This window comes from Orbicella franksi, chromosome 6 (genome assembly GCF_964199315.1).
Source record: "Orbicella franksi chromosome 6, jaOrbFran1.1, whole genome shotgun sequence".
NCBI classification, from domain to species: domain Eukaryota; kingdom Metazoa; phylum Cnidaria; class Anthozoa; order Scleractinia; family Merulinidae; genus Orbicella; species Orbicella franksi.
This window is the reverse complement of record NC_138150.1, coordinates 5,623,769-5,639,061: the sequence shown is the minus strand read 5'-3', so window position 1 is coordinate 5,639,061 and position 15,293 is coordinate 5,623,769. Positions and strand designations below refer to the sequence as shown.

Here is a 15,293-nt window from a genome sequence, read left to right as displayed (position 1 = left end):
ACTCTTTTCAAGCTATTTCGAACAGAGTAGCAACAATAACTGTGTCTTTCTTTCTCCCAGATTGAAACCACGATGAACACAATGGATCCACGAACTCGGCATTTGCATAAGACAGATCAGAAATATAAACTTCTGTAATGTCAGCTTTGAATGGCGGATAGGAATCACTTCGGATGAACTCTCGTGGTTTATGAAGCCATTCGCTCGACACGGCGAGTCAAATTTGGCTCGGACGGAGCGAAGGTCCGCGAATTTGATCGATAGAGGCGAGCAGAACATGGATTCGCCGTCATGCTCCAGTTCGCACCACCCGTACGTTCTTTGATGGAATTTCGCGCGATGCATATATAGCGAAGCCTCTGGTTGTAATATTAACTATTTAAACTTTTTTATTACGATTATCAGTTGAGGAAGGCGGGACGAAAGTTTTGGTCACCAAGGTTTAACGTAAAAATCGTGTTGTTGTCACGAGCAACTGGCTCCGTATCCATTGGCGACTTGTCGACCTTCGAAAGTTGAACGTGTGGTCTATGAGGCTTGATTTCTCTAGAAAGCTACTCATGTTGGAAAGCGTGGCATCTTTTTCTATTTTGTTTTTTTGGCGTAAGTTTGACAATTTCCAATCGATTGACAGGATGATTTCTATTTGCACCAATTTACTCCAATCTAAATCGACTAACGTCCGAACGGCGAGCGGCAAACGTCTAACTTCAAACTATGGTTAGACGTTTGCGGTGAACGTGAATCTTAAGGTCTAATTATATATTCCCATATATTCATCTCTTTAACATGACAAAAAAGTCATTCAAACCCAGATTCTAAAAGAACTAAAAGAGTTTGGTTTTTTTGGGACGAAAATTCAAGGTTATTAGAAATGCGACGGAAGGCTAAGTAAAAGAAACAACTGCAATGATACAAACCAAAATATAAACAAGCAAACAAACAAATAAACAAATGAATAAAAATCAATCGAAAATCTTTTAAAGCGATATAGGTATGTCGCTACATCTTAGAATTTGTTGCATGATGAATTAATAATAATAATAATAATAGTAATAATCAATCTTTATTTGTACTCACCCTTGCTTAAGTAAAAAATTACAATTTCAATGAAAATATTAAAAGTAAAAATTAGAGTACTAGCTGCCTGTAATTGTATGTTATACGATTATTGTTTAATGGTTATCGCATTCTTTCCCTTTTAATTGAATTGTAAACCATTTCTTTTAGCTTAATTAGTTTAGTTTTGCTGTATTGTCACTGAAAAGCCCCATCAGGGGAGTGTCAATAAACTATTGGTGTTGTTGCTGTCTCGATCAATTAGAACATGATACGTCTCAGGCAAAGCTAGAGGCCATCAGTGTTATGATCAATACTTTGAGAAAATTAAATGATGTTAAAAACCAAACTATATATATGACGAGTCACACCAACCAGATTAAAATATAAACAAGCAAACAAACAAATAAACAAATGAATAAACAAACAATCGAAAATCTTTTAAAGCGATATTAAAGTTTAAGAATGAAAATTTTAGTCCTTCATCTAGCAATTTTTCTTGTCCTTTTCTTTAGTCTCCCATGTCTTTCTTTTGCAGACAATCTCATCCTGCAAGTTAAAAAAATGTTTTTGCTCACAATAAAACCTGTCCTGTGTGTTCTCCTCTACAATACCAAAACCTTGCTAATTATTACGAAATATGTCTACCGTATACATTTTCTTTAACAATGCTCTTCATAATTTGAACAACGGAGAGAAAAAATGAACCCCAGAGAGCAAAATTCACAAGAACTCACTAGTCTGCTTCTCACTTTTTGTGACAAGCACGAGCGTGAGTCCGCACTCGTGAAATAAGCAAACAAGACAAACGCAAACGCCGTAGCATCCGAGGAGATCTGGTGCCGACAGCTTCAAGATGTCGGACGATTGTTTACTTATCTTACTCCGTCTCATGTAAGCGGATTCTCTTGCTTGTGCTTGTACTTGTGCTCCAGCGTTTGTCAATGCACGTGAGAATCAGGCTTAAAGAACTTAGGATAAACACGATTTTCTCTTAAACGTCCCTTTTTTTTTTCTTAATCCGATTTATGATTTTTCTTCACTAAGTTTTCGGTGCCATCTGTCCACCTTCATCAACGTTGCAGTATAAAAGTTCATTATTGCTCGCGCTACAGCTCTGCGCTTGCTGTCGTTAAATTGAGTTTTTTTTTTAATCAACGGCAAGTAAGCAAGAGGGAGCGGTTTCCTCTCGTTGACAGCGATGCTGTCCAAAGCTGACTGCCATGACTCCAGGAAAAGCCTCTTGTGGTAGTTGTTAACACCACGTTTGAGGATCTGGGCGTCTCGTGGGTAGATGTTGTGATCCGTGGAGTCAGCATGCTGTTTAAGGTAATTCCATGGAAATTGAACTGACAATAGATTTTCTTTCAAACTTTACCTGTTGGCTGCTAATTTGAAGAGAACTTTTAAAAATGTAAAAGTTTAAAAATTTTGAAATCAAAAATAATAATGGCATTGCCATTATTGTAAAGGTAAAGTTCATTTTTAATACCTTTTTCTCTCCAATTATTGTGTCAGCAGGACTGTTCTATCGATAAGCATGTCCCTGACTGCAGTATAGGCAGGTCTAGGCATATTCAATTAATACTATCATTACTAAAAAGAAAGAGTTTGTTAACTTCATTCACGTGTGCATCTCTGATGCGGTTTCTTGTTGCATATCCTGAACTTTCTAGGAGATCCAAATCTGCGGCAGTTCTTGCCGCCATTTCGTGGGGGCGGATTGGTGCAAGTGCGAGTTTTTATTCGAATACCCGGGTTGCATGTAGTGGAACAAGCTCCCCATTCACTCCACGCAGTGTATCCACCGTCAACTGCAGGCTCTGGGATGAAAAACGTATGTTAGGATAGAACTATCACAAAACGATTGTAGTCTTAGCTACTCTGGGCCTGGCTAATAACTCACATTCATTCACGTCAACGATACACATTTACGTTACAAAACTGACACATGCATCTAAGCATGCAGCAATTAAAATTGCTACGAATCGTTCACACGATATGTTCGTTTACAAACTTAGAGTACAATTGAAATACGAGCAAACCAACAGAGCTTAAGCTCTAATTATAGGTTGTTGTGCCTGAATTCCATGATGGTATCATCGAGTGGGGATCACTCAAGTGGGACGTTTGGAGGGTACGAAAGAAGCGTAAGAGTTTAAGCTCGTTTATCTGAAAGTCCTTATGCTACTCAAAACACTTCTTACTTCCGGGCACCAAACCGTTCACAAGCTTTATGATGATGCTGCTGAGCATTTTATTGGAAATTAAGAAGTACTTACGCATACAAGTTTTCTTGTCAGTAAGCAGCGTCATCCCTGCTGGACATGCGCATTTAGCTCCTACAGGCCTGAATAAACATAGGTGACTACAACCTCCATTGTTGCCCTGGCAGTCGTTAGAACCTACAAGTCACAGGAATACGCAAATCAGATGAGTACATGTTTGCCTAGAATTGCTGTTCATGTTTGACGATATTAAGATATTGCTTTTCAAATGCATTATTCATTTCTCACCACAACTACGACCAAGGTTGACAGCTTTCAGTCCCATCATATCAGGCAGGCTGTCAATGACTGTTTGTCTGTCGTTTCGGGTTCTTTTGTTCACACTCTCTATAGCCTTTGTCTGCCAGTCTGTCCAATATAGGCGGTTACCAAGAACAGTTAAACTAAAGATATGTGGCACACGTTCGTCCAGAATTATTCTACGATTTCTCCCATGAAAATTCATGACCTCAATCTTGTCCAGCTTGGCATCAGCCCAGTAGATCTTGCGAGAGAGATAATCAATGGTAAGACCATTTGGCCACGCAACAGACGTATCGACCAAGGTGATGCGGTGACTCCCATCCAGGGCTGCTCGTTCAATCTTCGGATGCTTTCCCCAGTCAGTCCAGTACATGTATCTGGGAAGACACAATTCTCAACTCGATTACAGCTGAAGTTTCTACTCGTCAAAGCTAAGGACACCTTACGGGACACAAGAGCAGTGGGACGGCTTGTAACCTCTCTTCGCTCTATAACTAAACTTCGAATTTCTGCCTTTTGTTGCCCTTTATAATCTTGCAGAGGGAATTCTTTATTAGCATTACTATTCGCATTTTAATATAGAATTAGTGACCAAGTAATTACCTCCTGGTTCCGTTACCATATATGCTTTACGTCTAGACGGTTACATCTTTCGGACGACTAATATACACACATGATTGCAGAAAACTCTGCATATTTACCCACGAGTTGGATCCAGTGCTATCGCTCGAGGTTCATCAAGATTTTCACTGATGAGGACTTTTCTCGATAAACCATTCAGCCTGCTGACTTCAATTCTATCAATGCCCGTGTCTGTCCAGTACAAGTTCCGTGCGACCCAGTCAACTGCGACACCATCAGGATGTTGAACGTCACTTGAAACTATCACCTCAGCGTCTAAACAAGTACATGGCGAAATGAATTGTTAACCAGACAGGCCTCTAGTCCAAGACGATCCAGATTCCGTGATCGAGACACGTAAACGTTTATCTACTAGGTAGTCAATAGATGTGTGTTTTATAATTTATACAAAACATGATTTAGAGAAGTAAAGGAAACTGACGCGTTGTGATATATTTACCCAAGCGTTAACTTCACTGGTATTCATTTATAAACATGGATGGAAGGCGGCACTGCGACTGCCCAAGGATGGAAGTAGGATCGCTGAATTCCATGTCTAGTTTGCTAAGAACGAGTTGGACCACCTTAAGATCATTTTCCAAACCCAGGCCCTGCAATTGGCCAAAACAAATAGGAGAAACGTGAAACGTGAAACGTGAAACGTGAAACGTGAACCTAAGTGAGAGGCGCAGTGGCCTCATGGTGAGTGCGTTCGATTGCGGTTCGAGCAGTCCGGGTTCGAGCCCTGGCTGGGGACATTGTGTTGTGTTCTTGGGCAAGACACTTTACTCTCACCGTGCCTCTTTCCACCCAGGTGTATAAATGGGTACCGGCGAATTTAATGCTGGGGGTAGCCTTGCAATGGACTACCATCCCATCCAAGGGGGAGTAGAAATACTCCTAGTCGCTTCATGCTACAGAAACCGGTGATAAGCGCCGGCCTGATGGGCCACTTAGCTCGTGTGTAGACTTTACCTTTCTCACTTATTGAGGCAATGGTAGAATAGTTACTGGTATGGATTACCCTTAATAACGTAAGGGTAGGCAGCAAAAAGGTTACACGTGCACAACACAACCACCACAGTTTACCTTGTCCATTCATTCGACATCTTTTTATTTCAAGTTTCTCATCATCACTCCAATAAACAAATTTATCGACGGGATCAAAATCGATGGCAACTGCATGCCTAATACCAGAAACTGGTACAACTACATCAGTGAGATCAGGTGTGTCGAGCGATATGCGCCGTAAATCCTCTTTCGTTGCCAGTAATAAGAAATGGACAGGACCTGGGATGGAAAAAAAAAAGATTATTCTGAAACTACATGCACACATGACGTAACTTGGTAAATTAAATGACTAGATTTAACAATACAGTCTACATGAAAGGATCACTGTTTTAGGAGTTTATTTTCTAAAATCTTCTAGTGAACAATTCACACCGCAAATTAAAGCTCTAACATCTAAGCTACGAAGCTGTTAGGAGTTAAATCAATTAGCTCATGGGCTCACGAACATGGCATCAACGAAGAAGTAATATTCACCAAGAGAGGATAAAGGAAAAGGGAGGAAAGTCCCATGTAGGCCTAATATAATTCCTTTCAAGTTATTTTTAGATCATACCCGATTTCGGAAATCTCAGGAATTTTGCTCACGTGGACAGGCCAAGCAGCTTTTACACGGGGGAACTGGGTATTATTTCTAAAAATAAACCGAGGCGGAAGGTCTATATTACTTTAATCCTCCCTGGTCTTTACGAAGAACAGTTGCAAAAGCCTATTCTTCAAAATCAACAACAAAAACAACAACAACAACAACAACAACAGCAACAAAAACAAACACATTCGTTTGCTGAAAGTGAAGAATGATCATCGCAGTTAATTTTCCAATTTAAGCAATTGGAAAGAAGAAGCCTGAAAAAAATCAGGGTTTCAACGGGATTCGAACCCGTGACCTCCGCGATACCGGTGCGATGCTCTACCAACTGAGCTATGAACACGTAGGGGCCAAACCACCCCCCAAATGTTTCATCAGTTCTTGGATATTTCACATTATTTCGCATTACTTAAAAAGTATTGACTCTTTCTACACCAAACTTGGCAGAGGAGCAGGAGACCTATTGCCAATTATATTTACGTGAAAAATGTCAGTAAATGTCAAATTGTGACGTCACAGTGATGACGTCATGTTTCTTGCCACTTTTGAAGTTTTTAATATGCATATTTTTTACAATGTGTTCGAAAGAGCACATCAAGGGGAGTTGAAACCTGAAAAAATTTTGTCCATATCACAAAAATTAAATGTGAATATGGCATTTTTAAATATGAAAAATAACTCTGCAAAATATGGAGTCCCCCCCTTGAGAAAAATCCCCAAGTTGGAGCCGTAATTTTGTTCCAGCAAATGCAGCTATGTTGCACATGTGATGTGCCAGATGACTAAAGCAAAAATAAAGAAGAAAATCGGAATAAAAAATTATCTCTCTAGTGTTATTGCGTTAAAATAAGTTTTGTTACGTCATAACCTGTGACGTCACCCGTTTTTTAACTGTTAATACTATCCTAACAAAGCCGAAAATCAAATTTCTAAAACCATGCGATTTTTGACAACATCAAGCTTTCTATTTTTCTAGATTATTAGCCTTCCTAGAAAAAAACTGAAAAAAATAAACCAGAGAGACTAACTTAAGAAGGACAGTATGGTTAAGCAAAGTCCGGGGGGGACAGCAAAAAAATATTTAATTTACCATATCTCAGAAAATAATCATCATAGCAAAAAGCGGTTTCCGGCATTTTACTCCTCAAGTCAAGGCCTTTCCAATGATATAATCTTTACATCAGATTTTACAAAAAATTATAGCACGTTTTGGTGACGTCATCAATTATGACGTCATAATCTGACATTTTGTCACAACTTCCAAATTAAAATAAACTGGAGAACAAAGAAAGTTCATCTGCCAAACTTGGTTCAGAAATATATAAACCAAGCAAATATAGCCTTCATGAAACATTAGGGGGGTGGTTTGGCCCCTACGTGAAGCCACACATTGGGAGCGAGGTAAATTAATTGAGTTCATGTCTTCCCGTGAGGAGTGAAATGATGTGAAGTTTATATGAAATAATTCATATATGAACTGCGGTTGTCGATGAAAGTGAAGAATGATCATCGCAGTTAATTTTCCAATTTAAGCAACTGGAAAGAAGAAGCCTGAAAAAAAAAAAAAAAAAAAAAAAATCAGGGCTTCAACAGGATTCGAACCCGTGACCTCCGCGATACCGGTGCGATGCTCTACCAACTGAGCTATTTCATATAAACTTCACATCATTTCACTCCTCACGGGAAGACATGAACTCAATTAATTGACCTCGCTCCCAATGTGTGGCTTCATAGCTCAGTTGGTAGAGCATCGCACCGGTATCGCGGAGGTCACGGGTTCGAATCCCGTTGAAGCCCTGATTTTTTTTTCAGGCTTCTTCTTTCCAGTTGCTTAAATTGGAAAGTTAACTGCGATGATCATTCTTCACTTTCATCTACAACCGCAGTTCATATATGAATTATTTCATATAAACTTCACAACATTCGTTTGCTGTTGATGATTTTAGTTTGACACGCAAAAGATATAACATTGCCCACAAAGCATAATTAGAGTTATATTAAAAAAAAAGAAAGTAACAAGCAAAAACAAATACTTCGCTTCAATTATTGTCAGCTTACTTTGCTCGCATGTTTTCCCGTCGAATAAAAGCTTCACACCAGTCGGGCAAGCACATGAATGACTACGTGTATTCAACAGACATAGATGGCTGCATCCTCCATTTAAGGTGGAATTGCATGGGTTTTGACCTGTTAAGAGAGCTGTCGATCAGTATTTCAAACGCTGCTAACCCCCCCCCCCCATAATTGCATTTCGATAGTTTGCAGATATGCGAACTGAGTTGATTCACAAACAACGAGTTACAATAACAATAACAATAACAATAACAATAACAATAACGATAACAATAACGATAACAATAACGATAGCAATAACGATAGCAATAGCGATAGCAATAGCGATAGCAATAGCGATAGCAATAGCGATAGCAATAGCGATAGCAATAGCGATAGCAATAGCGATAGCAATAGCGATAGCAATAGCGATAGCAATAGCGATAGCAATAACAATAACAATAACAATGGGAGCAGTAACAATAACAATGGGAGCAGTTTTCGAATCTCAAACGAATGCACGACAAAAAGTAGCTTAGGCAAGGCACAGTCCTGTAAAAAGCTATAAAGAACAAGGCTGGGATCCTTCTCAAGCATGTAGGAGGTAGCTGCCTAAAAAGCATGATTTCCAGTTTTCGTGATATGTGGAAAGATGCGTATTTGTAAGCAAATTTTCAAAGCAGTTGAAGTAATGAGCTAAATGAAGGTCAAAACATCTCTCAAACGTTTCCTTACAATTGCAAGGATAACGGATATCCAACTCGCGCACAAGAACAACGAAAGGAAGCCATAATCAAAAGAGACTCAGCCTTACCAGGCCTTGATCTTTACTTGCACAAAGAATAAAAATATGACTTTGTAGGACAACCAGCTCTGTTCAAATGCCATTTAGCAACGAAGTGACCATGATCTTACAGTCAGGTCACTCGAACCATGAACACTAGACATTTTTTTTGTACTTTTTTCGGTGACTTTAGAATAAATGTTCTTCTCATAATGTACAAGATTCGCATTTTGACATTGTGTATGAAGAGTCTTCATGGTATAGTCACTAAAAAAATGTACAAAAAATGTCAGGTGTTCATTGTTCGAGTGTCCTGATTGTAAAATGATTTATAAATGATTATAAAATAAAATCAAATAAAAATTAAACTTACCAGACCTTGGCAGCTGTCTTCTTGGTTCAAATGCATGAATATCCATTGGAGAATAAGCATTTGACCAAACCGTCTGACACCGTGTGCCACTATTCTTGTTCTTGGAGTGAATACCTCTTGTCTTCCAATCAGTCCAATAAATTTTGTCCTCATACAATGTCAAAGCAAACGGATGGCCCAATACACACTGACTAGGCATGGGAGTTCCGACGATTTTCTCACGGTTTGAACCAACGTAATTAGCTCTAGCTATATAAAACAATTTTGCATCTGTCCAGTATATTTTCTCAGCACTGTAGTCTATTGTAAGCCCATTGGGCCAATGGATATCTTGTCTGATGATTATTCCACGGTTGGAGCCATCCATTTCAGCTCGCTCTATTTTAGGTTCTTCACCCCAGTCTGTCCAAAACATGAACCTAGAATATAACAATGGATTGTCAAGAAAAGAGAGAAATTTTTAAATTGACAAGAGGTCTCCCATGTGAAAAAGGTCGGAGATGCTCGTAGTCATGCTAAAAGGTGTAAATCACGAATTCAGTTCTATTCTTAGCCGTCAAGGAATTCATTCGAATTGCAGAATTGTCAACTTCCGTTCCGCTGAAGTTATAAAACGCCCATATTAAGACTTATTATTACATTTTATTAATGAGAATATTTTGAAAAATGCAGTGAAATAAATCAACTTTTTAAAACTATGGTTTTTCACGTGCACAAGTTTTTTTCTAAACTCTCTGCAAATCATGACATTCAACGCACAGTTAAAGAAGGGTAGATAAAAGAATAAAGATGCAAATATATATATAAAAAGCCTTTCATTAACAGCTCTCTTGTCACTGTATCCCTGAAACTATCCACTAGCAGGTTCAAAAGATTGCGCGTAGGCCGCGGAATTTTTGTGATCTATTCAAAGTTTCTTTCCTTGTATTCCTCACTTCTCATTTTCCATACTCCTGATTTTCCACACTCCGCATTTTCCATACTCCCCATTTTCCACACTCCGCTTTCCATAATCCTCATTTTCCTCACTACTCATCTTCTATACTCCTCATTTTCCATACTGCTCATTTTCCATAATCCTCATTTTCCATACTCCTCATTTTCCGCACTCCGCATTCCGCACTCCGCACTCCGCACTCCGCACTCCGCACTCCGCACTCCGCACTCCGCACTCCGCACTCCGCACTCCGCACTCCGCACTCCGCACTCCGCACTCCGCGTTTTCCATACAACCCGTAAGGCGAGTGAAGCTTTTAAATTACCTTTTACTATGGTATCTCACTACATGTATCTTATCTTCAATTTACACTGTCACAAGTCAGTCTCCCGCATTTCCGGTACTACGCAAATACCTTGATCACTGTATAAACACCCCTTCCAAATTATGTCAAAATTGACATTGTACCTGAAGAAGGCTGGTTTGGCCAGCCGAAATACAGTACACCAAATTTTAAAATTATCCTACGTTTTACCGGTTTCTGCTTTCTATACGGCCGTTTTATAAAACCGACAAATGAACAAATTTTGAAACATCAACAGAGATGACCCTAGTAGCTTAATAATGTTCTTAGGTCAAAGAGAAATGCCAAACATTTCTGAACTCAAAGTTAATGTAGTTATAAAGACAATGACATTGATAAGCTCAATATACTTATTGGAGCGATCTTAGCAAGACGGTATATGGAGTTACACCTACCCTTTGTGTGGATCCACAGCAATAGCCCTCGGAAGACCCAAGTTTTTCCAGAAAATAACTTTGCGATTAGTTCCATCTAAATTTGCAACTTCGATTCTATTCCTTTCCCAGTCAGAATCTCTACAGTCAGTCCAATATAACTTTTTCGCTATCCAATCTACAGCCAAACCCTCGGGTTTCTTCAAACCCACCGAGATCACATCCTCGACTTTCCTTGTGTCTCCTGTAACACGAATTCGCTTGATTTTCTCCAAGCTAACATCCGCCCAAAACACAAATCCTTCAGCAAAGCAAAAATCCACAGCGATGGAATCTTCGAGTCCATCGACTACTATAGCTTCGTTCGGATTCTTTTGATTCGTCCCAACATTTCTAATATCCTTTCGATTGGCATATAAAAGCCTCAGAGAATCGGCTGTGGATAAGAAGAAGCACTTGATTATGAAAGAATAAAATCAAGAGTGAAAACTGTAGCTGACTTAGATCTATTTTAAAACATGATCCGATCTAAGAAGCTTCGATCTTTCCTAGATGACTCAGAAATGAGGAACTCGTCAAGGAGAGATAGAAGCGACTCTGCTCGCAGGGTAAATCGGATCATGCATGATACAGTGTGCATTTGCATACCACAATTTGGCTACTGGAAATATATTCGACTCACCCGATGGCGTTATGCACAGAGCTAGCAAAGAGAGAAATGGAGGAGGCAAAAATCCCATGATTAGACCTCTCCAAACAACAGAGACTAGATATGGGACTTCTCCTGTAAGCAAACTGATATACGTACACTTTTTCCGTTTTGGTGTGGCGTCTGGCAAATAGCCTGCGAGCAGATTTTTAGTATTTACTTAGAAAGTCTATACACCGGCGGTATGTAGTGAGGATTTTGTGCCAAGTCGGGTGTTCTGAGGGCAAAAACAACTGACCACGGATCGCGCGTGCGGGATAGCGCAGGGCCTGCAATAAATAATTGTGCATTTAAGGATTGATGAACCTTTACTTCGCTATCCCTGAATTGAAAGAGTATTTTAAAAAAAGGAACCAAATCCGCAAGCTCTCCTTGCATGTTTAAGCTGCGTAGCTTTATTTGCTTTGAAATTGAAGTTGACAGGAAGTTTAAATAACCTTTACACTTTCATTTGCGGATTGCTTTGGGATCAGCTCTTCGATGCTATTTTGTACGACTTAATTCTCTTCCGTTCAATTTAGAAGAATTCAGTCAACTCCTCTTTGCCATGTCTCAACTGCTTCTTTTATCTCTATTTTCCTTGTTTTGAAAGTAACCGAATAAAGCTCTGGGATTTTCACGCGGAAAAAGTGACGTCGTGAATTTTTTTTTTTTTTTTTGCGTGAAAGGAAATACAGTGGAGCCCCATTTAAAAGGTCATGAAAATTTAGCCGTATTAACGGGTTGGGGTCAAGTTTCATTACTGGCCTTTTTTTAATTTACATCTTGACAGATCACAATTGCACTTCTCCACATTTCCTTCTCATAACACATGTCTACATCGTAGTTAGCCTGGTAAAATTATAAAAGAATATTCTTAGAAAATAAAGGTATGGCTTTTTCGCCTGACGGTAAGGAGGGATTCTCACTGTAGCAGACGTCGGCAAGCAGGCCATAAGTCAAAGTGTTGCTCGTGTGCTTACCGCAATGATTCAATTTAGGGCATTGGGTGGTAGCTCAAAGCTGCGCGTTGCAGCTCCGCAAGGAATCCGCAAATGATCCCGGACCGCACTAGATCTCGAAATTCATTAATTACGTACTGTCTATCAAAACCAGCTCAACTAATGCCATACGCTATAGTCTAAGAATATTCACAATAATAATTTCAGCCTAAAATCGGCAGAAAAATTCGAATATTCAGCCTGGGCCGGCCGAGAAACTATATTCTTATATAAAAAAGAGCGTTGCACTTTTTGGTGTCTGTCATCAAGCCTGATCTTGCTTTGTGATTACTGATAAAAAAGATTACTTGAAGGCTATAATGAATACCACTACATAAAAAGACAAGCGGTACAGTCATTAGTTCGCTACATTGATTAAGCACATTTCAGTGCTCCGTTTTCGAGAGCGGTTCAGTTTCCCCTAGGTCATTTTCAAACTACAACGTTTATCGATTGGCGACTCCAGCAAGATTTTTTTTTGGCTCAAGCTGAGTAAATTACAAACAGGGAAACCTTGTTTGCTTAATATTTGCGTTGAGCTTTCGTGGTCCTTGAGAGGAATTAAGATGGTTTCCGCAGAACATTCGAGCAATAATGGCAAAAGTTAAGTCACAAAAATAACCTCAGGATATAGTATTATTTTGAATACGGTTAACAAGAACTTATCGAGGGCTTAGCTCTCAAGCTGACCTTCAAGTTATCCATATTTCACTGAAAACAGACATTTCGCTTTAGTTAAAAACACAATAACACACACTTCAAGCATTCTTACGATGTTTGACATTAAGTTTCTCAAGAATGCTTGAGAATTTAGCTGCGGGGTCACTAAAGTGACTTGTGTTAGGCAGTATTCCAAAAGTTACCGTGCTATGAGTAGATTTTTAGTAAATAATTTTTGCACTTATTAACTACTTAATAACCGAGAGTGAGGTCGTTACGGGAAAATCTCAAACTGAGGCCTTGCCGTATTGACCGAGCGATAGCGAGGTCAATACGGTAGGCCGAAGTTTGAGATTTTCCCGTAACGACCGAACAGTCGAGGTTATTAAGTTGTTTATTATATGGCTCATGAATTAAGGAAAAGAAAAAAATTATTCGAGCGGAAGTCGTCAATTTACATCCGGCGATGCGCGCGTTTACCGATTCATTCATCGTCTCAAACCCAAAACTACACAGTGAACTTAACCACTGCATTACGTATTCCGTTAAAAACACAAGTTTCTTTACGGGAAAAGTGATTGTCACAGCCTCAAAAAGGTATTTTAGTATCTTGGTGCCACAAGTTGACGGGGGAGCTTTTCCGACTTTTGTGGCGAAACGTCAACGCATATAGAAAAGACAGAAAGTGCTTCAAAATAGTTCAAACCAACTAATGCTTCAGAATGAATTGCTCAGAATAACTCGATCTTCGCATTCGCTTTCGACAACATATCTCCGCCTTCTTCATTCTGGGCTTTATGGATGAACTTTTCAAGCCTTGTGAACGTCTAAAACTTCCTGCAGTTATCAGAAACACTGCTACCGACAGAAACCGCCCGATTGTTTACATCTGATGATCCTCAAGGGAAGCTGATTTACACTTGCTTGTGTTAAAGCGAGGGAATCCATTCGATGAGAGTTGTGACGGAGTTCAATATTTCCGTAACTGTTGTGACTAAGATGATAACTTACACGTTTCTTCGTGGTGTTCTGCTCAGGATGCCTGACAGATCTGCCTATGATGTCTTTCACTCAGCGACTTTAGCTTAACTTAAGCCTCGGCAAACTTTGATTGTTTTTCACTAGTGCCCGCCAAGGTTACCGGCTCGTAAGTCAAAAACGACTTCTATATTAGTTTTATTATGGAAAATCTCTAAACGTTTAGCTACTTACTTTCTCTTACTGTTTTTAATCGGTTTTCATCGTTTCAATGCGCTTGAATTTTCAGAGCCGGGCTCTTCCCAATTTGCATAATCCGTAATCGGCCCGTGGGCATTACGGCTGCATAATGACCGCTCAGATCTCGCTCTTAGCCAATCAGAGCGCGCGTTATATCGGCCACAAGCCAAAGCCATATAATAAAGCTACTTAATGCTCGAACTTTGAGCGAAATCCGTCTTAAAAGCTCACGCCATTATTGCGGGGTCACTATAGTGAGTTGTTTTAGGCAGTATTCCAAACGTTACCGTGCTATGAGTAGATTTTTAGTAAATAATTTTTGCACTTATTGCCCGAACTTTGAGTGAAATCCGTCTTAAGGTCATTCCTTACATTTGCATTGCGCATCCTTACTGCGCATAATTTATGGCGTCATTAGCGCGCGCTTGTGCACGTGCATATTGAAAACATGACGGATTTGCCTTGATATTGAGCTCTGCCAGTTGAAAAATGGCTCTAGCTCACCAACGAGCATGGGCACCCCAATTTTTTTTCCAGTCGTTGTAATCAACTAATCATAAGCTTTGCGTGAGAAAAGTCTGATCTAATTTCTATTGCTGAAAATTGAATAAATAAGAAAAATAGCAGATACACTGTGGTCTTTTCTATTTTGCAGTCGGTAACTACGTCAAGAAATTTGGTTCAAATTTTTAATCAAGGATTTAGCTTTCTGTCTGAATCAAACTTAAACGTTTATTTGTGTCCGACACAATGTATTGACTGTAGTTTAATGCGTGTTCTTATGAGTCCGGGCTTACAAAGATGTTACAATTACCGGGAATGCGTTCTTAAAATAAGCATTAAATAATGCCAAAATGGGGCATTTTCAGTGCCTCACTGCTCCTTAATGAGCATGGGCACCCCCGTTTTTTATTTCAAAATTGAAGTTATCATATGACAAATATTCAGTGGACAAAGTTTGAACAAAAATCTAT

At 39.4% G+C, this 15,293-nt stretch overlaps 1 protein-coding gene across 1 annotated transcript; it reads right to left on the bottom strand.

Annotated features, from left to right (window-relative positions):
- Nucleotides 1–593: 593 nt before the first annotated feature.
- LOC145490013 (low-density lipoprotein receptor-related protein 6-like) lies at nt 594–12,671 on the bottom strand. The gene is made up of 9 exons (XM_081469102.1): nt 11,435–12,671; nt 10,774–11,188; nt 9,078–9,496; nt 7,927–8,055; nt 5,301–5,501; nt 4,292–4,487; nt 3,576–3,967; nt 3,342–3,464; nt 594–2,882 (listed from the first exon to the last, which is right to left on the bottom strand). The coding sequence occupies exons 1-9, from the start codon at nt 11,490–11,492 to the stop codon at nt 2,680–2,682; spliced, it is 2,136 nt and encodes a 711-aa protein (XP_081325228.1). The 5' UTR covers nt 11,493–12,671; the 3' UTR covers nt 594–2,679.
- Nucleotides 12,672–15,293: the final 2,622 nt, after the last annotated feature.

Coding starts and splice junctions, on each gene's coding strand:
- LOC145490013 (XM_081469102.1), bottom strand. CDS start 11,492: ATGGGATTTTTGCCTCCTCCATTTCTCTCTTTGCTAGCTCTGTGCATA. Junction 8,056..9,077: donor AAGACAGCTGCCAAGGTCTG/GTAAGTTTAATT, acceptor CTCTCTTAACAG/GTCAAAACCCATGCAATTCC. Junction 3,968..4,291: donor GCACTGGATCCAACTCGTGG/GTAAATATGCAG, acceptor GTGTCTTCCCAG/ATACATGTACTGGACTGACT.